At 40.7% G+C, this 26,072-nt stretch overlaps 2 protein-coding genes across 2 annotated transcripts; both read left to right on the top strand.

Annotated features, from left to right (window-relative positions):
• The first annotated feature begins 8,576 nt into the window (after nt 1–8,576).
• On the top strand, nt 8,577–11,484 carry LOC101084939 (olfactory receptor 7C1-like). Its single transcript, XM_003981990.3, has one exon. The coding sequence runs from the start codon at nt 9,354–9,356 to the stop codon at nt 10,317–10,319; it is 966 nt and encodes a 321-aa protein (XP_003982039.2). The 5' UTR covers nt 8,577–9,353; the 3' UTR covers nt 10,320–11,484.
• Nucleotides 11,485–19,192: 7,708 nt separating this feature from the next.
• LOC123382459 (olfactory receptor-like protein OLF4) lies at nt 19,193–22,483 on the top strand. The gene has a single exon (XM_045047334.1). The coding sequence runs from the start codon at nt 19,917–19,919 to the stop codon at nt 20,931–20,933; it is 1,017 nt and encodes a 338-aa protein (XP_044903269.1). The 5' UTR covers nt 19,193–19,916; the 3' UTR covers nt 20,934–22,483.
• The last annotated feature ends 3,589 nt before the right edge of the window (nt 22,484–26,072 follow it).

Genomic DNA, 26,072 nt, shown 5'->3' with positions numbered 1-26,072 from the left:
ATGTTCTGGCCAATCCAAGGTTTCACATGCTGAGGTTCTGCAGTGGAGGAGATATTTATAGCTCCCTATGTCTGCTCATTAGACACTGTTGCCATTGTTACTATCACCTGGGAGCACATCATTTCCCCATGGGCCACTGGAGTGGACAGAAAGGAAAAGTTTCCTGTTGATACTCTGTTCTTGGGAGATCAGATTAGAAGTCAGGTGAATCCAGTTTTGTATTACTCGCTCTCATGAACTTGCCTGCCTTCCAGAGATCTAACCAGCTTACACTTTACCTTCACCTTGAGCTGATTTTGAATTCATTGAATTGAGGATTTACTTTATCATTTATAGCTTTGAAGTAATTTTAATAAATGAGCCACATGATCCTCTTCATGTATGGTTTTGAAGGAAAAGTCTAAGGACTCACTCTAAAGTCTGAAATAAAGTCTGTGTTTGATTCCTTAATCCGAGAGACCCCTGAGTTGGCCTCAAATATAACCCCGAAAAAGACTTTTAGTAGGCAGAATAACATCCCCCCAAATATTTCCACATTTTAATTAAAGACTCTTGGGCTATGTCTTGTGTCATCACAAGTGAGAATTATGTTTGAAAATGGTACCAACATTTCCAGTCAGCTGGCCTTAAGATAAACTTGTTCTGATTATCCAGGTGGGCTCAATAGATCACAAGGGGCCTCCAAATGTGGAAAAGGGAGGCAAAAGAGTTGGAATCAGAGAGATTTTGAGATGCTATGTTGCTAGCTTTGAAGATAAAGGGAGGGACTGTGGGCCAGGGAATACAGGTGGCTTTAGGTCTCCCAGACCTCCTTCTCTGCAGACAGAGTGCTTTTTAGCCCAGGAAGACTTATTTCAGACTTCTGACTTCCAGAACTATCAAAACATAAATTTAATTGTTTTAAGCCAGCAGCATGGTAATTTTTCACAACCACAAAAATGTCTATTTATATATAAGTGCATATGTACTATCTACATTTAATAAGCACAGTTTAATGTATATAAGTATATTCCAATGATATAGTTAAAAGGAAAAAAGTCTAGTAGAGCATGGCTGAGGGTAGGATCTAGAGTATTGGTAGCTGATTCACATCAAACGGGGAGGGGGGGAAGAGCTCTCTTCCAACTAAAAAGAAGGCAAAGTGTCTATATGGATACAGGACCAGTGAAATTAAGTTAAGGCAATTCACATTTGATATGCCTGCTCTAAGTCACTATCAGGTACTGATTTTATATTCAATGTACTCATTCCTAAAGAAAAAAAGCGCCCAACATGAGTAGAATAAAGGAAATAATAAAGATCACAGCAGAAATAAATGACACAGAGACTAAAAAAAAAAAACAGTGGAACAAAGTCAGTGAAACAAGAGCTGGTTCTTTGAAAAAAATAAACAAAATTGACAAACTTTAGGAAAATTAATCAAGAAAAAAAGAGAAAGGACCCAAATAAATAAAATCAAAAATGAGAGAGGAGAAGTAACAACTGACACCAGAGAAATACAGAGAATTGTAAGAAAACTATGAAAAATTATATGCCAACAAAGTGGACAACTTAGCAGAAATGAATGAAGTCCTAAAAAACATACAATTTGCCAAAAGGGAACAGGGAAGACATAGAAAATCTGAACAGACCAATTAACAGTAAGAAAATTGAAATGGTAATCAAAAAGCTACCAAAAACTGAAAGTTCAGGACCAGATGGATTCACAGGTGAATTCTACCAGACATTTAAAGAAGAGTTAATATCTATTCTCCTCAAACTCTTCCAAAGAATAGAAGAGGAAGGAAAGCTTCTAAATACATTCTGTGAGGCCAGCATTATCCTGATACCAGAACCAGACAAAGACACCACAAAAAAATAAAACTACAGGCCAATATCCTTGATGAAGATAGATTCAAAAATCCTCAAGAAAATATCAGCCAACTACCTACAACAATATATTAAAAAGATCATTCACCATGATCACATGTGATTTATTTCAGGGATACAAGGATGTTTCAATATTTGCAAATCAATCAATGTCATATACCACATCAACAAAATGAAGGATAAAAATCATATGATCATCTCGATAGATGCAGAAAAAGCATTTGACAAAATTCAATATTTGTTCATGATAAAAACTCTCAATGAAGTGGGGTTAGTGGGAACGTACCTCAACATAATAAAGGACATATATGAAAAATCCACAGCTAACAAACATCATACTTAATGGTGAAAGCTGAGAGGTTTCCCCCTAGTGTCAGGAACAAGACAAAGATGTCCACTCTCACACAGTATGGTATTCAACATAGTACTGGAAGTCCTAGCCTTAGCAATCAGACAAGAAAAGAAATAAAAGGCATCCATATTGGTAAAGAAGTTAAACTGTCACTATTTGCAGACAACATGATTCTATACACAGAAAGTTCAGGAGAGCCTGGGTGGCTCAGTTGGTTAAGTGTCTGACTTCCACTTAGGTCATGATCTCATGATTCATGAGTCCGAGCCTGGCATGGAGCTCTGTAATGACAGCTCAGAGTCTGAAGCCTACTTTGGATTCTATGTCTGCCTCTCTCTCTCTGTCCATTTCCTGCTCACACTCTGTCTGTCTCTCTCCAAAATAAATAAACATTAAAGAATAGAAAATTCAAAAAACTCTACCAAATAATTACTAGAAGTAATAAATGAGTTCAGTATAGTGCAAGATACAAAACCAATACCCAGTAATCAGTAACATTTCTATACACTAAGAATGAAAGAAAAAAATATAAAACACAATTGCACCAAAAAGAATAAAATACTTAGGAATAAACTTAACCAAAGAAGTGAAAGACCTATACTCCAAAAACTATAAAACACTGATAAAAGAAATTGAAGATAGCATAAAGAAATGGTAGGATACTCCATGCTCATGGTTGAAAGAATTAATATTGTGAAAATGTCCATATTACCCAAAGCAACCTACAGACTCAGTGCAATCTCTATCAAAATACAACAGTAGTTTTCACAAAACTAGACCAAATGATCTTAAATTTGTATGGAATTATGGAAGGCCCTGAGTAGCCAAAGTAATCCTGAGAATGAAGAACAGAGCTGGAGGTATCACAATAGCAGATTTCAAGATATACTCCAAAGCTGTAGTTATCAATGCAGTATGGTATTGGTGCAAAAATAGACACATAGGTCAATGGAACAGAATAGAGACTCCAGAAATAAACCCATGATTATATGGTCAATTAATCTATGACAAAAGAGGTGAGAATATGGGGAAAAGGCAAAGTTTTTCAATAAATGGTGCTGGGAAAACTGGACAGCTATGTGTAAAACAATGAAATGGGACCACTTTCTTACACCATACACAAAAAGAAGCTAAAAATGGATTAAAGGCCTAAATGTGAGACCTGAAACTATAAAAATCCTAGAAAAGAACACAGGCATTAATTTCTCTGACATCAGCTATAGCAACATTTTCCAGGTAAGTCTCCTAAGACTAGGGAAACAAAAGTAAAAATAAACTGTTAGGACTAAATCAAAATTAGAATCTTTTACATAGCAAAGGAAACAATAAAACAAAAAAAGGCAACCTAGTGAATGGGAGAAAATATAATATATCTGATAAGGGGTTAATATCTAAAATACATAAAGAACTCCTACAACTCAACACCAAAAAACCCAAACACTCCAATTAAAAAATGGGCAGAGGATATGAATAGACATTTCTCTAAAGAAGACATTCAGATAGCCAACAGACACATGAAAAGATGCTCAGCATCACTCATCATCAGGGAAACACAAATCAAAACCACAATGAGATATCACTTCACACCTGTCAGAATGGCTAAAATAAAAAAACACAAGAAACAACATTTGGTGAGAATGTGGAGAAAAGGAACCCTCAGGCACTGTTGGTGGGAATATGAACTTGTGCAGCCATTCTGGAAAACAGGATGGAGTTTCCTCAAAAAATAGAACTACCTTATGACACAGCAATTGCATTACTATGTATTTATCCAAATGATACAAAAATGCTGATTCAAAGGAGCACATGCACTCCAATATTTATAGCAGCACTATCAACAATAGCCAAATTATGGAAAAAGCCCAAATGTTCGTCAACTGATTAATGGTTAAAGATGTGGTATACATACAGAATGGAATACTACTCAGTGATGATAAAGAATGAAATCTTGCCATTTTCAGTGATGTGGATGGAACTAGAGGGTATTATGCTAAGTGAAATAAGTCAGCCAGAGAAAGACAGGTATCATATGATTTCACTGCTGTGTGGAATTTGAGAAACACAACAGATGGACATAGGGGAAGGAAAGGAAAAATAAGATAAAAACAGAGAGGGAAGCAAACCAGAAGAGATTCTTAAATGCAGAGAAGAAGCTGAGGGTTGCTTAAGGGGAGGTGGGTGGGAGAATGAGTTAAATGGATGATGAGCATTAAGGAAGGTGCTTTTTGGGATGAGCACTGGGTGTCATATGTAAGCAATGAATCACTGAGTTCTACTCCTGAAGCCAAGACTATACTGTATGTTAACTAACTTGAATTTAACTAATAATAATAAAAAAATAGAAGTTGGGATGAAGTTTCAGGGAGGATCTTATCTGGGATGGATGTGGTCAGGCAACATAGCCATATCTCTGAACTGGACAATCCAGTCCCATCTCTGAATTGGAGATCCAGTCACTCACAGCAGCTCAGAGGCTCACGGGGTGGTGTATTTGATGCGCCTGCATAAGAGGTTACATGCATGGGCGAGATGTCCACTCCAGGGGAGATGGATCCATTGGTGGAAAGGGAATATGCACCTGACTCCCAAGGTGGACACATGGGGACTGAAATGGCAGAAAAGTTTCCTTTATTTATGGTCCCTTGGCTTCTGATAAGCTAAATTGCTTAGAGAATTGAGCCCCACTAAGGGAATACAGGCAATATGGGGCTCTGAGAATTCAGCCTCTGAATCGCCTCTGCAGAGCTCACCTGCTGCTCATCAGCCATAGGCTGAAAGCATCCTCACCATGAGGATGACCTTCCTAGATGTTCAACTAATCCAAAGAACCAGCTCCTTCCTGACCATCCATTTCTTGCCCTTTCTACATCAATTGTCCCTGGAAGGAAGGACCAGTAGAGCCAAATCCATTGAGTGATGCATCTGGGGAAGCCAGAGTAGTCCAGTAAGTACTCTAGAAAAGTGGTGTGGAAGGCAGGAAGGCTTTTCTTAACCATGCCTTTCTTAACCAATGATTCCAAATCCTTCTCATTTCAGTCTGAAGAAGACCCTTCATACCTTCTCAGATCCATTCTTCTCACTTCTCTTCTCCGAGCATCATTCCAGGGCCTCTCTCTTTCTGCAGCAGGAACTGTCCCTCCCTTATGTCTGTTCACCTGTCTCGGGTTCTGCTTTATTCCCAAGTTAGCCTTTCCTCTTGTTTGTGAAGCACTGAATGTGTGAGGCAGCCCCGCAGAGTGAGAAGGGCCTTGAGTTGGAGTCAGGCAGATGTGAGTTGGAATTTCCCCTTTCCATCCAGTGCCTGATAGACCTTGGAAATGTTTCTTCTATTCTGTGTATCCTTTTTCATCAGCACAAGAGAGAGTAGAAGGAGGTGTCACAGTATGCTATGGGAGGACCGATATGACGGATCGAGTGTCCAGGACATGGTGCCATCTGAAAAACACCATTTCTTTATTCACTTACTCATTCGCATGACACATTCCAAAAGAATTTTGGGGAAATTACACAATACTTAGGACAAAATGCCTTAAGTGTATATGACAAGAGAAATAACGTGGCCAAAGGAAAGGAGACCCAAACCCAGAGGAATAATTACATGAGTAAGTGAAATATCTACCATGAAATGTTACCATGGGTGCCAAAATTCGGCCCCTGATATGACTGAGAATTCCATTGAAGACAAAGGACTCTTTTTGTGCTGTTAGGATTAAATTTGGCTGTATAAATGGAAAGACTAAGAAGAAAAAGGGTTCATATTCAACTAGGGGTATTTGCTTCCCCTCTTCAAGGAAGTGGCACGACGACTTTATGCTAACATGAGGAACAAGGGTTCATTCCATCTCTGCTTCCACATCCGTGGTGTGTGGTTTTCCAAGATATGTCAGCTGTGGGGTCATGTGTGAATTCTAGGCAAGGAAGAGATAGAAAGGAGAAAGTCTTCTAAAGAGCACTCCAATATTCCCACTCAATAACTTCTCATACTTTCCACCAACTATCCATGATTGAATGAGAAGGTGGGAAATATAGCATCTTAGCTGAGCGTATGACCGCCTCCAAATAGAGTCAGATTCCATCAACAGGAAAGAAGAGAATAGATGTGTTACATAGGCAATCTCTGGCACAATGATTAATTACAAGATTCATATTATCCATAACATTCAAATAAAATTGTTGATAGAACCTGACCCTTCTTATTACTAAGGCAAAAAGACAGTGATCTCCCCAATTCTCATGAAAGTCACATTGTGTGGTGGAAAGAGCAATGTCTCCAGCCAATTCAGGTTCTTGAAATGTTTCTGAACATAGGCTAGAAGCATCACACATGGTAATAGCCACACCGTAGGATGGGTGAGGCAGGAACATTGTTATCATGGCTCAAATATTTTGTCCCTCACACTTGAAATGATTTCCAGTTTTTGGGTCCTCCCTCAGTGGATCAACAGAAGAGACATGGCGATGCTCTTGGGGTTGTCTTAGGTGATGTAGGGCACAGTCAGGGGGATATCCCCATATCTCTGAAGGAAGGTAGCAGAATTTCAATGGGCCTCAAAACAATGGATATCTCATTCCTTCTGAGTGTGGAGAATCTCCAACTCAGGGACTCTGGGATTGTTTCTTTGGCCATCTTTCAGAGTGGAGGCCAAAGCTGAAGAAAGAAGTGCTCTTTCTAAGATAAAGAACTCCTGTGCTTATGGATTCACCTAAGTAGTGAGGGAATTTAATGAGTAACCAACTAAACCATCAACTACTTTTTAAAATTCCTGGTAAAGTTGATGCTGACAATATTCCTCAGTATTTTCAGTGCTTTTGTGAAGTCTTGGGCCTGTGGAGTTCTCTGCTCCATCATTTTCTCTGACATCAATTATTTTGTAAGCTCTTTTTAAAGATTTTATTTATTTATCTATTTATTTATTTATGTATGTATTTATTTATTTAGAGATACTGTGATTGGGGAAGGGACAGAGGGAGAGAGACAGAATCCTAAGCAGGCTCAACACTCAGGGTAGAACCCAATATGGGGCTCGAAATCAGGAACTGTGAGATCATACCTAAGCCGGAATCAAGAGTTAGATGCTTGGGGCTCCTGGGTGGCTCAGTCAGTTAAGCATCCGACTTCAGCTCAGGTCATGATCTCATGGCTTGTGGGTTCGAGCCCCACGTTGGGCTCTGTGCTGACAGCTCGGAGCCTGGAGCCTGCTTCGGATTCTGTGTCTCCCTTTCTCTCTCTGCCCCTCCCCTGTTCATGTTCTGTCTCTCTCTCTCTCTCTTTCAAGAATAAAAAAACATTAAAAAAAATTTTAAAAAGAGGGGACCTGGGTGGCTCAGTCGGTTAAGCGTCCGACTTCAGGTCAGGTCATGACCTTGCAGTTCATGGGTTCGAGCCCTGTGTCGGGTTCTGTGTTGACAGCTCCGAGCCTGGAGCCTGTTTCAGATTCTGCGTCTCCGTCTCTCTCTCTCTGCCCCTCCCCTGTTCACGCTCTCTGTCTCAAAAATAAACATTAAAAAAATTTAAAAAATTTAAAAAAGAGTCAGATGCTTAACTGACTGAGCCACCCAAACACCCCATTGTTTCAAATATTTTAATTAATTAATTTGTTTGCTTATTTATCTGGAGAGAGAATTTTGTAGGTTCTCTTTAAAGTGCGTGTGCATGCAGGGAATAAGCTTAGGAATTCCCTGGGCTTGCACGGATGGGTTAACAAGGCATCAGGAATTAGAAAGCCACAGGATGCTCACAACCAAGTTTGGGTAAACAAGATTAGGTACATAGGTATAGAGAGGGCTGGGCAGAGACCCCAGTATAGAGAGGGCGGGACAAAGTCCCCAGTACAGAACAAAGGTATGAGGTAAACAAGATTTGGTATTCAGGGAGGAAGCACCCCCCCCCCCAACTTAGTACAATAGCAGAAAGCTGCTTTCCCAGGAAGGAAGGACCCAATTAGGTCAACAGGTAAACAGGGCTATAGACCTCTGCAGGGTGAAGTTGCCCAGAGTGGAGCTAATTAACAAAAGAAAGGTGCCTTGTTGACCCTGAGGTAGCATGCTCTGTCTTTCTTGTCCTCTAGACCAATTTTGGTAAACAGAGGTGGTGCCTCATGTCTGTTGTAAACAACCTTCCACCTAGCCTCCCAGGGCCAGGGTTTTGTTTTGTATTAACCCAAGCCCCTAACCCCACATATCTTCAAAACCCCCTTTCCCTCCTGTCCATGAGTTAATGTTCACAGTTTCATTGTCTCTTTGTGCACGTGCATCACCATGTCTGTAAGCCTTCTGATCCTAGTAAAAACAGAGCAAGGACCCTTAATCAGGGCTCTTGTCTTCTCCCGGACGTTAGCCATCTCTCGCATTTTAATCCTGCATCCCGCTTTCTTGCGAGACAACAAAGAACTTTAGCCCCACAGTCTACAACATATGTATGTGTATAAAAGCTCTGAATCTTAACCTTAAAAACAAAAAATACCCAAATGTAACATCAGCCTAATATGCGGTGCTTGTATACCTTTTATAGATATTTGCATTGAAAAACTAAATTCAGGCTTCATAAGCAGTGTTTGGAATAGTTAAGGCCAATGAATGAAACTATGAACTCCACACGGAGGGCAGAAAAAAGCTCTATTAATTGGGCTCCAATTTTTGCCTACATATTAAGTAAGGAGGCTTGACCCAAGATGTAGAAGAAAATAAAAGTGGGGAGATAAAAGTTGAAGGACCTGATGCCACAGAGGTTCTAGACCAGCACTACGCAGTCATGAATGAACAGGTGAGACTCTGCGACCTTGTTGCAGTGTAGCTTCTGATTCGGCTTCTGAATGTGGCCTGGGACTTGGCATTCACATAAGCTCGTGGGCAATGTTGATCCTGCTGATCCACAGACCACACTCTGAGTAGCCAGGCGATGAAGGGGGGCAGCTGCTTTGGGACGAGGATTACATTTCCAGCGAGTAGCGGTAGCAAAGGAAGGATGAAAGCATTTAAAACTCCCCAACTGAGGCAATGATATAAGGGGCAGTACTTTATTAATCCATTCACCTGAAATCGAAGGCAACCACATTTCTGTGCCATCAAAGTGATGGTAATTGAACGTTGATTTTTTTCCCCCCCTCTCTTTCCTGGTAGTGGTTTCATCCACATGGAATCAGGAAATCAAACGCGTGCTTCGGAATTTCTCCTCTTGGGATTTTCAGCAAAGTCAGATATTCAATTTGTGCTCTTTGGGCTGTTCCTGTCCATATACTTGGTCACGGTCACTGGGAATCTGCTCATCATCCTGGCCATCTGCTCTGACTCCCTCCTCCACACCCCCATGTACTTCTTCCTTTCCAACCTGTCCTTGGCTGACATCTGTTTTACCTCCACTACTGTCCCGAAGATGCTCTGGAACATCCAGACTCAGAGCACAATCATAACATATAAAGGCTGCCTCAGCCAGATTTTTTTTTTCATTGTGTTTGGATGCCTGGACAACTTACTCCTGACCGCGATGGCCTATGACCGCTTTGTGGCCATCTGTCACCCCCTGCACTACTCAATCATCATGAACGGCCAGTTCTGTGGGCTGTTGGCATTGGGATCCTGGTGCCTCAGTATCATGGGTTCCCTGCTCGAGACCTTGACCCTTTTGAGGCTGTCCTTCTGCACAAACATGGAAATCCCACACTTCTTTTGTGATCTTCCCGAAGTCCTGAAGCTTGCCTGTTCTGACACCTTCGTCAATACCATGGTGGTGTATTCTGCAACTGGCCTTCTGGCCGTGATTCCTTTCAACGGAATACTTTTGTCCTACTTTCATATTGTTTCCTCCATACTCAACATTTCCTCAGCTACTGGCAAGTACAAAGCCTTTTCCACGTGTGGGTCTCACCTCTCGGTGGTCTCCTTGTTCTATGGCACAGGTCTTGGGGTCTACCTCAGTTCTGCAGTGACTTCATCCTCTAGGACAAGTCTGGTGGCCTCAGTGATGTACACAATTGTCACGCCCATGCTGAACCCCTTCATCTACAGTCTGAGGAATAGGGACATGAAGGGGGCTCTAAGGAGATTCCTCAGCAGGGTGGTGCCTCTCAGCAGTGGGGTCTCCGGAGGAGTCTTATGGTAACTGGGTGCACAATATGGAGGCCCAGAAATCTGGCTTGCTTCATCCAATATCTTTATTTTTTCCCCAGTTGTACCTGTTTTAAAGCAGTACTTTCCTGGGGTCTTCCCTGCCCTCTTGATTTTTCTTCAGGCTATATCTTGAGTTCCCTTTTTCACTTTATAACCACTCATTTTAACTTGGTGTGAACAGAACCTGATATTTTCTCAGTTATATTTGGTAATGGTTTGGATTTCTTTAAAAAAATGAATCAAATCTCATGTATTTAATATCTATCCTCAGAGGGATGGGATGTGTGCCTATTTTGGAAATGTCCTGAAAACTCATTTACAGAGATGTTTTCTCAGGTCACGTGAATAAAATGAACCCAAAGATTTGATCCCCTCCACGTTTTTTTCCTGATCTACTTTCCTTCCAGTCCCATCAACGTTATTAAATTTCTCAACTTGTCCACTCTACAGATTTCTTGAGTTTCAGAACTGTCTCTTACCTATCTTTACAGTGCCTGGTATAGCTCTAATGACGGAGTTTTAAATCCAAACCCTACACTGAGGTTTATTAAGTTTTCCTTAATATTATAATTTCACTTCATTGGATTGTTACAAAGTTTAGCACATTTTCAAGTTTGTATATTTATTTGCATGTTTTCTTCCTATATTTTTGGTTTGCATCTTTAGACCATTTCTCAGGTATTTTTATTCTAATTGGGTTAAACTAATTTTTTATATGTCTACACTTTATGCTTTGTAATATCCAACGTGTTCTAAATATTTTCCCTAGTTTTACACTTGTTTGTAAATTTTCTTTATTGTTGGACCTACAGACTTCAAGGCACTGGAATCCATTGATTATGTTCTCAGTTCTTTGCTTTTTCTTCCATCTGGTTTACGCTCAGAGGATTAACCTAATCTTTCTTCTAGATGTCCACTGCTATGTTTTTTCTACAAGTTCACTTTATTCATTTTGCTTTTCTACATGTTCACTCTCTTTATGCCAACAAGCGGTTGTCATTAAGATAGAAATTTAATGTTATTTTGCTTCTAACTAATAACAAATTGTCCAAGCACCTCTTATTTCAAAAGCCTTGCTTCCCTCATTGGTTTTTTTTATTCCACTTTTATAATATGCCAGATTTTATGGGTCGCCTGGGTGGCTCAGTAGGCTAAGCATCCGGCTTTGGCTCAGGTCATGATCTCGCGGTTCATGGGTTCGAGCCCCACATCGGGCTCTGTGCTGACAGCTCAGAGCCTGGAGCCCCCTTCAGATTCTGTGTCTCCCCCTCTCTCTTCCCCTTCCCCAGCTCACACTCTGTCTCTCTCTCAAAAATAAATAAACATTAAAAAATTATAATATGACATATTTTATTTTATAGGATTTGTGTTTTCTTATTCTCCTGTCAATTTCACAGTTTGGTGAAATGGAAGTTTATTACAGGTTCTAATCAAGAACAGAGGCTATGTTGCCTTTCCAATATTGATTCTCCCCTTTTTCCTAGTAGCAGGATATTGATGGGGGTGGCAATATACTCAAAACATTAATAAAGGGGTCATCATGTGCTTTGGCTTACTGTTGCTGTTGTAACCAGCGATGGCAGACTTGGCTTAAAAAGAACACAAAGGTATTAGCTTACAGTTCTGGAGATCAGAAGTCCAAAATGGGTCTCCCTGGTATAGAAATCAAGATGTCTTCACAGCTGCATTCCTTTCTAGAGATTCCAGGAGGATAACCCCCTTTCTTGCCTTCTCCAGCTTCTAGGGAACATCCTCCTCCCTTGTCCTATGGCTCCATCCTGGGTCTTCAATGCCAGCAGTGGCTGACTGAGTCTTTCCCTTCTCTCATTTCCTGGACCCTTAAGCTGCCTCCTTTTTCTCTTCATGGACCCTTGGGATTACAAGGGCTTCATCCAGTTAGCCCCAGATAACCTCTATCTTAAGATCAGGTGATGAGCAAATCGAGTTAGCCCCAGATAACCTCTATCTTAAGATCAGGTGATGAGCAAACTTAATTCCTTCTATAACTTTAATCCCTTTTCCCTTGTAACCTAACATTTTCACAGCTTCTGAGGATTGGGAAGCAGACATTTTTGGAAGGCCATCATTCTGCTGACCATACCATGTGACACAAGTTTGCTCAAACATATGTGAGCTGAAATCTGTTAGTGGAGCTTCTAGAAAACATGTATTTTCCCAATTAAAAAACCAGATCGTCAAAACGGTGAAATTGGAGTTTTCTCACATCTTTTCCCTAAGAAAAGACAGTAACTCATTGCTGAGAGTATCTTCATGGAAGTCCAGGGGCCTGATGAAGAAACTCAAGCCCAAAGTTGGAGCAAAAAACACTCAATATTGAACGCGTTGAGGAGAGTAAGAGGAACAATTATACTTTACCCACATAAGCTCTATCCCAAGGCAGCACGCTTAGTGCCCCAGGAGATCTCAGCCAGGGACTTCACCCAGGGATGAATGTAAGAGTGTGCCAGTAAGTGCCTGGGCCCCCAGTTGTGTCAGATGCTGCCATCTACACCCACTGCATTCCCAACCCACCCAAAAAACTGCCCCTGAAGCAGAATAATCCTGGACTCACTTCCTGTCCCAAGAGACTTTTTTGGAGGGGCGTGTCATCATCAACTTAGTCAATGTGGAACTTAGAAGGTCACAGTAGCCCCTGTGGATTGAGCACCTTCTCTGTGCCAGGTAATTCCCTGTGAGATCTAAAAAATTACTAACTTCTCAGGGTGCCTGCATGGCTCAGTTGGTTAAGCGTCTGACTTTGGCTCAGGTTATGATCTCACGGTTTGTGGGTTCAAGCCCTGCATCAAGCTCTGTGGTGACAGCTCAGAGCCTAGAGCCTGCTTTGGATTCTGTGTCTCCCTCTGCCCTCCTCTACTCATGCTCTCTCTCTCTCTCTCTCAAAAATAAATAAACATTAAATTTTTTAAAAAGATATTACTAACCAAAAGGATTCTCACACCAAATGCTTAGATGGAATTTCTCTAGTTTACAGATAAAGGAACAAAGGCTTGGAAGGTTCATTTCCTGTCATGAGGAAAAAGAGACACCTGCAAACTTGTGTATAAAGAAGCTGAACCACTGAGTCCCACATTTGACTGCCTAAGGTCAGACCTGAGGTAGGTAGGGGGATTCTTATAGAAGAACACCCCAAAATACTCACACTTGATTCTACCACTGGACCACAGTCTTAATATGCAAAGGTTGTCTACAGACCAAGATTGTCAAAGTAACAACAGGGAGCTAGTTACAAGGCAGAATTTCTGGGCCACCCTGGGCATGTCAAATTAGCAGAAGCACTTCCTAAGCTATGACAAACAAAACTTTCTCCAGGTATTTTCAAGTGTCCTTTGGAGGCAAAATCATCCCTGGCTGAGATCCACTGGTCTAGAGCAAGAGAACTCAGCATTCCAATAGAAGCACATCAGTTCATAATGGTCCAGTCCATAATTCTGGGGTGACCACTCAACCCTTCCAAGTCACATCTCTGCAAATGTGGAATGAGGCTCCTAACATTATGGCCCTCATAGAATGGCTTTTGAAAAAAATAAATGAGACAATACACATACAATTTCAAGCTCAGCCCGGTGCCTGAAAAGATCTTTTTTTTTTTTTTTTAATTTTTTTTCAACATTTATTTATTTTTGGGACAGAGAGAGACAGAGCATGAACGGGGGAGGGGCAGAGAGAGAGGGAGACACAGAATCGGAAACAGGCTCCAGGCTCTGAGCCATCAGCCCAGAGCCTGACGCGGGGCTCGAACTCCCGGACCGCAAGATCGTGACCTGGCTGCGCCACCCAGGCGCCCCTGTAGGCAGCCTTTTAGTTTTGTTGATTGTTTCCTTTGCTGTGCAGAAGCTTTTTATCTTGAAGAGGTCACAATAGTTCATATTTGTTGTTGTTTCCTTTGCCTCCAGGCATCATGTCTAATAAGAAGTTGCTGCAGGGGAGCCTGGGTGGCTCAGTCAGTTAAGTGTCCGGCTTCGGCTCAGGTCATGATCTCACAGCTCATGAGTTCAAGCCCCTCATTGGGCTCTGTGCTGACAGCTCGGAGCCTGGAGTCTGCTTCAGATTCTGTGAATCCCTCTCTCTCTGCCCCTCCTCCTTTGCTTGTGCTCTCTCTCTCTCTCTCTCTCTCTCGAAAATAAATAAACATTAAAAAAAAAAGAAGTTGCTGCAGCTGAGGGCAGAGAGATTGCTGCCTCTGTTCTCCACTAGGATTTTGATGGTCTCACATTGAGGTCTTTCACACATTTTGAATTTATTTTTGTGTTTGGTGTAAGAAAGTGGTCCAGTTTCATTCTGCATGTTGCTGTCCAATTTTTCAACACCATTGTTGAAGAGACTGTCTTTTTTCTATTGGATATTCTTTCCTACTTTATCAAAGATTAGTTAATCATATAGTTGTGGGTCCATTTCTGGGATTTCTATTCTGTTCCATTGATCTATGTGTCTGTTTTTGTGCCAGTACATTACTATCCTGATGACTATGCTTTAAAATATAGCTTGAATTACCAAATGTTTCATAAATGTCAACTTTTAACCTGTATTAAAGATACAAACTCTTAACTGATTTGTCAAAATAATTAGGAAGCCAAGGATTGTTGTACCCATGACTGTATAGGAAAGGAACACACCTTTGCTTGTTGAAGAAGGAATAGGGATTTTTCTAGAGCTATCAGGAGCTGTGTTCCCACCACAAGTCATTGTTTTGGAGAACCAAGGGACATAGTCAAGACAAGTTCCTGAGTTTTAGATTTGGAAAAAAACCTTTCACTTAGGGCTGTGAAAAGTTTCAATGTTAGAGCTCTGGAAGCCAGGAAAGTTCAAGGAAGGGTAATAAAAATTGGATATGCTTGATTCTAATCTGATCTCTTGGGAACAGAGAATCTACAGGAAAAAATTCCATTCTGTCCATATAAGTTCCCCTAGGGAGATGTGCTCAGGGGTTGAAGTAATAATGGGAAATGTGTCTAATGAGCAGGTATAGGGAGCAGATACAGCAAACATAAGGAGCTGTAAATATCTCCTCAGTTGCAGCCCCTGACCCCCTGCTCCAATCTTAAGCTGGAGGACACATGGTTTTTGCATTTGGATTCCTAAGTCTGGCTTGGGGACCAATGCTTCACTCCTTCCTGCGGTCTGGGAACAGAGCTTTGGTTTCCATCATCAACCAATGGGGAGGAATTTGGACTTCCACATGGAAACCTTCCTCTCAGAGACCCCATCCAGGTGGGTCTCAGATCTCAGCAGGTACTTCAGGAAAGGTTCAGAGAGAATGGAAGCTGAAAGCTTTTACCTGAGGTCACCTGAGAGCCTAACCAGCCTAGTCTGGAGAAAAGCTGGTGTGGTGAATTCATTCATTTATAATCAATTTATTTAATATGTTTAAAAAAGAAATGTCTGGTGAACTTGGAGATGCAAGGACTATTTCCACAATTAGGTGGTGGGAATAAAAGTCCAATTGGATGATACTAAAGAAGGAATGGGGATGCTGACTCCCGGGAAAATCTGAACACTTCCAAGGAGTTTTGTAGTTAAAGGGAATATGAAAAAACACTATTAGGTATGGAGAGCATTGCAGTGCAGTGAGGGAATTTAAAAAATATTTTTAAGATGGGGTATATTGGAGCATATTCTGTATCCATTAGAAAGATCCAGACCAACGGAGGGAGCCACGATCTTGCAACTGCAGTTCTGAAGACATACATTTCACAGAATCTTCTCTCACATTAGGTATTCATTTAAAATTTTTATTTAAAAGACAAACAGGCATATGCTAGAGGGTTTATTTTCCACTTATTTCATTACCTGGAGCCGGAAAATATTTTTGGGTTCGTTAGCCATTTACTTTCTCTGTCGTAACTTATTTGGGAAAGTTCTTTGCCTTGTATCCTGGGGTCTGAACATTCTTATTCCTGCTTTTGTTTGTTTGTTGTTCTTGCTGAATCATTTTCCTTGTGCTCTTTGATTGCGTTCTTTCAACGAATAATTCTCCTCCTACAACCGATATTAAACTATAGGCTCACCAACTAGAATGTAAATAAAAACATGAAGCAAACAAAAGAAATAATTGCAAAATTTTAAGCCAAGTTTGCTATTTGCTGTTTAATTCTTGTATGTATGTACAGATATATTTTCTGGGTGGTGTGAGAGTTTATAAACTTTGAGTGGTCAAGTCTATCAGTCATATTTTGTCTCCCACCCATTGCTTTTTATGTGCCTTGTGGTAATAAACTGCCTTTTGTATGTATCGCCACCTTCCCTCACATCTGTGATTCCTCACTATCTTTTGCTTCTTGTGATTAGATTCCTTCTCAGAGCTGGCAATCATCCTTCTACCATCCTGTGGAAACATGAATTCCTCTTGCATTCAACTTATATCTTTGTCACAAGAATGTGTGACTCCACTTATGGTTATATAGGATGAAATTATAATTTTAGATAATGCTCCCTGCACTACTTTTAAATGAATGATGGTTATAAATTATATTTTCATATCTGCTTTTGGTTGTTGCCCATTCCATTTTGATATAGAGACCTGTGTTAATGCGATGAAATTATTGTTATTTTTTATCTTTTCTTGCAGAAGACAGTCTTTTAAAATTCAATTTCAATTAACAAGGTTGTTTTGAATCCACTATGTTTATCCTGGTTTTCTTGCTCCTGCTATTCTTTTTATTTTATAAACTCCACTTTCTTTTTTTTAATTTAATTTAATTTAATTTAATTTAATTTAATTTAATTTAATTGTCAAGTTGGTTAACATACAGTGTGTACAATGTGCTCTTGATTTTGGGGGTAGATTCCCATGATTCATCGCTTACGTACAACACCCAGTGCTCATCCCAACAAGTGCCTTCCTCAATGCCCATCACCCATTTTCCCCTCTACCCTGCCCTCCTACCTCCCCATCAACCTCAGTTTGTTCTCTGTATTTAAGAGTCTCTTATGGTTTGGCTTCCCTCCCTCTCAGTTTGTAACTATTTTTCCCCTTCCCTTCCCCCAAGGTCTTCTGTTAAGTTTCTCAAGTTCCACATACGAGTGAAAACATATCATACCTGTCTTTCTCTGAATGACTTATTTCACTTAGCATAATACCCTCCAGTTCCATTCATGTTGCTGCAAATGGCAGGATTTCATTCTTTCTCATTACCAAGTAGGATTCCATTGTATGTATATACAGCATCTTCTTTATCCATTCATCAGTTGATGGACATTTGGGCTCTTTCCATAACTTGGCTACTGTCGATAGTGCTGTCGATAGTGTAAACATTGGGGTACATGTGCCTGTATGAATCAGCACTCCTGTATCCCTTGGATAAATTCCTAGTAGTGCTATTGCTGGTTCGAGGATGTGGCAAAATGGGAACACTTTTGCACTGTTGGTGGGAACGCAAACTGGTGCAGCCACTCTGGAAAACAGTGTGGAGGTTCCTCAAAAAATAAATTCCATTTTCTAGAAGTGTGTTTCTATCTCAATGCACACCTTTATCAAATGGCAAAAATGAACAAAGGAGGTGAGGTCCTGCTCATTTGGATCTTACATTAGATGAAGAAAGTAGAGTGGGTGACATAAATGTGTGTGTGACATAATGTACTCAGGGATATACAGATGAAGAAAGGAAATAGGTTTTTGAGGCACGTACAGGATTTTATAGGGTAGACTGTAGGGATGCCTACACACGTTGGACAAAAATCAGAAACAGGAGGAGAGTTGCCCGATGAGTTTGCCAAAAAAGAGATTAAAACCCAAAGCCCAGGAATTACAAAGGAATGTGAGGAAAGAGCCAGCTTCATCTGTTCCTGGGCCATATGAAAATAGATTTGTTGCTATTCCAAGTTCAAAGAGCAAATATGTGTAGATTCCAAATTTGAAACCCAAGTTTCTGATTATACAAGTTTGGAATTATATATTTTTTAGAAAAAGTTTTTTTAAGCAAATAATCCTTGAAAATCCCCCATTTTTTTCTACTCTGTGCATTTCCTTTTGTAATTGTTGGTGTCTTTCCTTGGTTGTTATTCTGGTGGGATGTCTTGATAACATGAAGACATTCCTACTTTTTCTTTTGGATCAATCGTTTTTGCTGCTTTATTATTCTAGGCATCAAGGAGATGTACCTGGGTTGGGGTGTCACCAGAACCAGGGACACCTTTCTCATCACCATCGCTAGGGGCCACCTGAGCTCATCAGATCTTTCTCCCCACTTTTCTTGCTCTCAGTTTTTGAATTTGATTTTTTAGTTTTCTTTAAACACTGGACATGAAATGATCTTATTAAAATGGAGACCCATGTTTACATGCTCATGGAATTTGGACACATTTTTACATCTTTAGAGGAAAGACAATCTGATGTTGACAGCCTGCCTTGTATCATTGTTTGTATAATATTGTGGCCATAGGTGAGAATAGCTATAGGAGGCTATAGCGTGTGTGTGTATGTGTGTGAGTGTGTGTGTGTGTGTGTGTGTGTGTGTGTCCACGTGTGACATAGTGGTTCTCAAGGAGAAGTCCTGAAACCCATAGCTCTAATACGTGACCCTTAAAATACAGGTGCCAGATTACTACCGACAATGAATATAGGAAGGGTGCCTATTTCTATTCAAAGATTCCTTGGAAACGAAATTAATAAAGTGCAGGAACACCATGTGAAGGAGGGGTTCCTTGTGCCAGGAAGTTTCATCAGTGTCCGGGAGGCCACCTCATTCCTCCACATTCCCTGCCACCACCTCTCATCAGTCTTCCTATCGCTCCTTCCCCTGGACACACTGGCTTTCTTTTGAGCCTGGGTCTTTAACACAATATGCAAACAAGAAAAGGCAGGATGGTGAAGGGGAGTGGGAGACACTGGCTTCCGGTTGAGGAATTCCTTCCATGTTCAGGAAGGGGAGACTCAGAGGAGGTAAAGGCCCAGCGGAGGGAATACTGGCAGTGATGCTGTCACAGGCTGTGTGGTGACAGATGGCAGCTCCATGCCTGGTGAGCAGGGCGTGATGTTGACACTTGTTGAATCACTGTGTGGCGCCCCCCAAACTAACGTGACCTGGTGTGTCGACCACCCTCATGCTTTAAAAACTTAATTTAGAAAAACCCACGTCTTTCCTCAGAGCCGTCGCACTCATAGTTCCCTCCGACGGGCACGCTCTTCCCCAGAGGACCTTGTGTCTCCTGTCTCCTCGAGGGCTCTGTTTACATGTGTGCCGGTGTGTCCGAACAACCAGGAAGAGCCATCCCTCCATCCACGCTTCCCTTTACACAGGCTTTGTTTTTCTTCACGGCACCTGTCACCCCTGATATTTTATCTGGTCTTTATTTGCTTATCCCCTTTCTCCATCACTGAACCCTCCAGGCTTTTGTGTCTTGACACTTATACACTTTGCGTGAAGGTTAGTCAGTGCTCAACGCTATTCCTCAAATGCATGACAGAATTTCTCATTAAAAGTAAAGAAAACACGAGCACTTGGGGAAAATGTTAAGTATGGGAAGTGAATACCTATTCAGAGCTGGCATGGAGATGCTGAGAGGGGACAAGTTCCATACAAAAACGATGGATATTCACTTTTGAGTGCAAAATAAGAATTGTAGCATTTCAATGATATTTGCAATGTTCATTATTGAGAAAATTAGTCATGTTATTTTTTTGTTGTTGTTGTTCCCTGGTAGTCACCTCCAGTACATGAAACCAGGAAATGACACACAAATTTCAGAATTTTTTCTTCTGGGATTTTCAGAGGGTCCAGAACTGCAGCCCCTCCTATTTGGGCTTTTCCTCTCCATGTACCTGATCACTGTGTTTGGGAACCTGCTCATCATCCTGGCCGTCAGCTCTGACTCCCATCTCCACACCCCCATGTACTTCTTCCTGGCCAACCTATCCTTTGTAGACATCTGCTTCACCTCCACTACTGTCCCAAAGATGCTGGTGAACATCCAGACTCAGAGAAAAGTCATAACTTATGCAGGCTGCATCACACAGATGTATTTTTTCCTACTCTTTGCTGGATTGGACAACTTTCTACTGGCTGTGATGGCTTATGACAGATTCATGGCCATCTGTCACCCTTTGCACTATGCGATCATCATGAAACCCATCTTCTGTGGACTGCTTGTTCTGGTGTCTTGGATGGTGAGCACCCTGAACTCATTATTACAAACCTCAATGCTGTTGCGGCTGTCCTTCTGTATAGAGGTGGAAATCCCCCACTTTTTTTGTGAACTCAATCAGATGATCCAACTTGCCTGTTCTGACACCTTTCTTAACGACATGGTGATGCATTTTGCAGCTGGATTGCTGGGCGGTGCTTCCCTAGCTGGGATCCTTTATTCTTATTATAAGATAGTTTCCTCCATACGTGGGATCTCATCAGCTCAGGGCAAGTATAAGGCATTTTATACCTGTGCATCTCACCTCTCAGTTGTCTCCTTATTTTACTGTACGGTCCTAGGAGTGTACCTCAGCTCTGCTGCTACCCAGAGCTCGTGGTCAAGTGCAACAGCCTCAGGGATGTACACGGTGGTCACACCCATGCTGAACCCCTTTATCTACAGCCTGAGGAACAAAGACATAAAGAAGGCTTTGAAAAGAATCATTGGGGTTCCAGTGATGTAAGGGCCCATTGTCCTGGGGCTAAAGATGTGCCCATGATTGCAAGACTCAGAGCCTCAGAGACTGGATGGAACTGCTGTTCCTTGATCAGACTGGGGAAGTAGAATCTGTTCCTTCTATTTATTTCCTGGAATTTCCATTTGTTTGATTTCAACCTCTCTATGTATTTATGTAACTCACTTTATTAAGCTTCTGATCTGTCTGATATACATTTTATCCTTTGTCCATTTTCATAAGTTCCCAAAGTTTACCCCATCCTTGGGTCACAAATGCCTAGAAATTTCTGTATCTTACAATGGGAAAGTTGGATTTCTTTTTCTTTTTCTTTCCAAGATTTTATTTAAATTCATGTTAGTTAACATATAGTGTAGTATTGGTTTCAGGAGTAGAACTTAGTGATTCATCATTTACATGCAACACCTACCACTCATTACAAGTGCTCTCCTTCATGGTCATCACACATTTAACCCATCCCCCCACTCACCTCCCTCTAGCAACCTTCACTTTCTTCTCTATCATTAAGAGTCTCTTATGGTTTGCCTCCTTCTCGTTTCTGTCTTTTTTATTTTTCAGAAGTTGGATTTCTTAAAAATATTTTCATTTCAAATGACTTCTATCATGCCAGGTAGATTTCCCAAAAGAATAATCATTCCTCATATGGAAGAAAACTACCCTTGGCCACTAAGCCGTTTACATAATTCTATTGTCTGGGAGAATACAACACCACAGTGTTCACCTTGAGTCTGTCAATCTTTTTATATCATTACCTTAACTACTCTTCCTGAGAATGTGGACTCTAACACTGTTCATTCTAAGCCTCAGGCTATTGACGTCAATGCCTAAGCTAGGAAAGCCCAGGCACTCTCCTATGCCCATGTGCTTATGAACATGCCCACAGACATTTCCCTGACCAGAGCCTATGCTGTGACTGCACTGGCCCTTGGGGTACTTACTGTGATTGCAAGGCACACCTCCGCAACACCTATCAGAGAACTCTAAAAAAACAAGGTTTATTACTTATAGTCTCTGCAAGGAATAGGCAGAAAGGTCTGGAGGGACCGTACAGAAATTCAGAAGGAGAGAGAGAAAGGCCACAATGGCAGGCCCTGCCTTTATTGGGATCTCTGGTCAGAGTGTCTAGGGGTTTGCAGGTTCCCTCTTTGTTGACAAATTTAAAACAGAAATTCTGGCACAGAAAGGGAAAATCAGGGTCACTCATGTGTCAGTATGTAGGTTACCCACGGCTTTCTGAAGAGGTGCTTCAGGCTGGGTGTGTTCTGAGTAGTTCTCTGGTGAGTAGAAGCATTCACCTAGGTGTCTAGAATGCCACCACCACCACTGGCAAAAATTGGTGATCAAATATAGATCTCCCAGTGGAGTGTACTTAGAAAGACAAATTTGAATAAATAGATTGACCTAATATATTCGTAGTGTCAGAGATGACCATAAATATGAAGATGCATTTTCTTTGGGTTAATACCCAGTAGTGAGATTACTGGATCGTATGGTAGGTCTATCTTTAATTTTTTGAGGAATGTCCATACTGTTTTCCACAAGCTGCACCAGTTTGCATTCCTACCAACAGTATGTGAGGTTTCCTTTTCTCCACATCCTTGCCAACACTTATTGTCTCCTGTGTTTTTGATTTTAACCATTCTGAAAAGTGTGAGGTGATATCTCATTGTGGTTTTGATTTGCGTTTTTCTGATGATGAGTGATGTTGAGCATATTTTTATGTCTCTGTTGGCTGTCTGTATTTCTTCTTTGGAGAAAAGTCTGTTCATGTCATGTGGCCATTTTTTAATTGAAATATTATTAATTTTTGGTGTTGACTTGTATAAGTTCTTTATATATTTTGGATATTTATCCCTTGTTGGATACATCATTTGCAAGTATCTTCTCCCATTCAATACGTTGTCTTTTTGTTTTGTTGATTGTTTCCTTTCCTGCACAAAAGATTTTAATTTGATGTAGACATTTACAACAACATGGATGGATCTAGAAGGTATAAATTAAGTGGAATAAGTCAGTCAGAGAAAGACAAATACCATATGATTTCACTCATATGTGGAATTTAGGAAACAAAACAGAGAAATAAAGAAAAACAAGATACAAACAAAAAACCAGACTCTTAAATATGGAGAACAAAGTTGTGGTTTCCAGAGGGAGGTGCATGGGGGATGGGTGAAATAGGTGATGGGAATTAAGAATACACTTATCATGATGAGCACTGAGTAATGTATAGAACTGCGGAATCAATGTATTGTACACCTGAAACTGTTATAAAACCGTATGTTAATTACACTAGAATTAAAAAAAAACAATTTAAGAAATACGAGGGTACAAAATTTCAAACTACCTATTTTGTTACTATCCGAAGTATTTCTTGTTCATGCTGTGCATCTAATTATTGAAGTGTGGAAGATTGGTGTCCACAACTAAGGGGGTTTATTCATTGGGGTGCAGGAATGTTTAGTGTCTTCTATGTTTTATCACCAAATTATGTTCCTGTTTCTGCTTGAAAACTTCCAATGCTACCTGCTAATATGACTCTGTTGTTACACAAAAGGATTCCTTTTCCTAGTATTTGTCACCAATGTGAAGGGATGGCAAACGAACAGTATCAGCCTCATCCATTTCGTACCTCCTTCCTGCACGGAAATCTCTTCCACCTGCATGACCAGAGGATGCTTCACATGAGAGCTGGATGTTCTGACGGTCATCTGATTCATGGTCACCAGTTCTTCTGCACAAATATGCATGTCCTTCAAATGCTCCCAGTTACCCAGAAGGGAGCCCAGGTTTAGTCACTTGTTCATAAAGTCATTGGAAATAAACTAGAATAACAGAATGATCATGACTGCGCTCCTCAATTGTCAGATCAGGTGCCACAAATAAAAAGCAGCATCTTCTGAGGCCACTGGGTGGCTCAGTTGGTTTAGCACCCGACACTTGGTTTCAGCTCAGGTCATGATCTCACAGTTGATGAGATCCAGTCCCACATTGGGCTCCACTGCTGACAGCATGGAGCTTGCTTGGGATTCTCTTTCCCTCTCTCTCTGTGACTCCATCACTCTCCCCCACCCTCCCTCTCTCAAAATAAATAAATAAACTTAAAAAAAATCACATTTTCTCAGGTCAGAACTCAGGTCTGTTCGCTTGGATTATTGTGTCAGTCAGCTATTGCTGTATAACATGCTGTCCTTGTCAAATGAGATATCATTATACCTTTACAATCAAATGGAATCATATGCTGGGGAGCGTTTCTGATCTCTGCTGGGCTCCTCATGGGTCTGGGGTCAGGTGTGAATCTCTACATTGTGTTTCTAAGGCTCATGTGTGATGTTGTGTTTGGCTGTAGTGCTCTTCTGTCTTCAGTCAATTTACAGGCTCTTGTTACTACATTTGTACATGGAGGTTAATCTTCTACTTACAGAAAAAACTTGTTTATTGTGGGAATTACTTAATGTAATTCCATAGTTCATAGACCCATATTAACACTTGGCTTTCTTCCTCATTAGAAGTGCTATCTCCCACCCCTCTTAAGTGAGAATCAGCTACCTGGTCTCCAGATCCTACCCTTAGCTATGCAACATTAGATTTTTTCCCACTGAATTAAATCTTTGGAGTATAATTGTACACACTAACCTGCATATGTAAAGTGTACACTTTGGTGAATTAAAGGAACTACACAAAAATGAAGAGTACTCAGTCCAAGTTTCTATTTGTGTATAACTTAAGACTGTTACATAGGCTTTAACTGCTTTGTTAGGTAATTACTAAAAATTTAAGCATCCCGGGCATCATATTCCCTATTTTTGATGGTAATGTGGGATTCGAAACATACCTGCATATGGACATTGCTGGGAATGATAAAATATGTGGAACTTCTTTTTTGACCTCAAAGAAAACATTTTAGGGTAATGGTTGTGTCTTGGGTATGTGTGTGTTTGCATACATTTTTCTTGCAAATAAGTTCAGTCGTTGCATATGCACACACAGATAGATGTATTTATGATTTCATCTTTTATGTTGGAAGGAAACCTGACAGAGAACTGGGGAAGATGGCACTGAAAAGAATCCACATGAAATGGTTGCATCAACATGAAATGAAAGGATGCAGAAATACAGACAAACATTGAAATGACAAAGAATGACTTTAAGTTTGACCAGACTTCCTTCCTGTCTTACTGGCTCAAAGGCCTCATAGACCATACTCACATTTATGCCCTGAGGAATTAATTAACTCTACCAGCTAATGGGACAGAATATCTCCAACTCGATTTAATTTTTCCTTTCTACCTACTGTGTTTTTGATATCAATTACCCTTATCCAAGGGAAGCTGATGAGAGAATTGAGTCTTAAACTCAGTTCCTGCAAAGAATTTTATTGACTATGTCCCTATGAGGTTTCTACTGCTGCTGTAAACTATCCCCACGCTAGCTGCTTAAAACAAATACATACACACTCTTACAGTTTTGCAGTCAGGGCTTGGAGGGAGTCTTATCGGGGTAAGAGCAAGATGTCTGTAGTGTTGAGATCCTTCTGGAGGCTCAGAGGAGAATCTATTGCAGTCTCTGTTGCTGGCCACCTCTTCCTCCACCTTCAGAGCCAGCAGGGTAGCATTTTCAAAGTCTCTGTGACACCAACTTTTTGTCTCCCTCTGTAACATTTGGAGGACAGTTATGGTTACCTTAGTCCCACCTGGACAATCTTTTTAAAAAATCTATTTTTGTCTTTTTAAAAAATCTATTTTCCCTCAAAAATTTTTTAACCAAAGTGTAATTAACATACAGTGTTTTATTAGTTTCAGTGGTACAATATAATGATTCAACCATTCTATACATTTCTTAGTACTCATTAGGATAAGTGTACTTTCTTTTTAAAGTTTTAATTTAAATTCCCTTTCATTAACATACAGTGTAATATTAGTTCCACGCGTACAATTTGGTGATCCAACACTTCCATAAAATACCAGATGCTCATCCAACAAGTGCAATCTTCAATCTCCACCTCCTATCTCCCCCTACCTCCCCTCTGGTAACCATCAGATTGTACTCTATTATTAAGAGTCTGTTTCTTGGTTTGCCCCTCTCTCTCTTTTTCTCTCTCTCTCTTCCTTTGCTCGTTGTTTTGTTCCT

The sequence above is a fragment of the Felis catus genome, chromosome A2, assembly GCF_018350175.1.
Source record: "Felis catus isolate Fca126 chromosome A2, F.catus_Fca126_mat1.0, whole genome shotgun sequence".
Lineage (NCBI taxonomy): Eukaryota > Metazoa > Chordata > Mammalia > Carnivora > Felidae > Felis > Felis catus.
The sequence above is the reverse complement of the archived record's forward strand: the minus strand, read 5'-3'. Positions and strand labels throughout refer to the sequence as shown.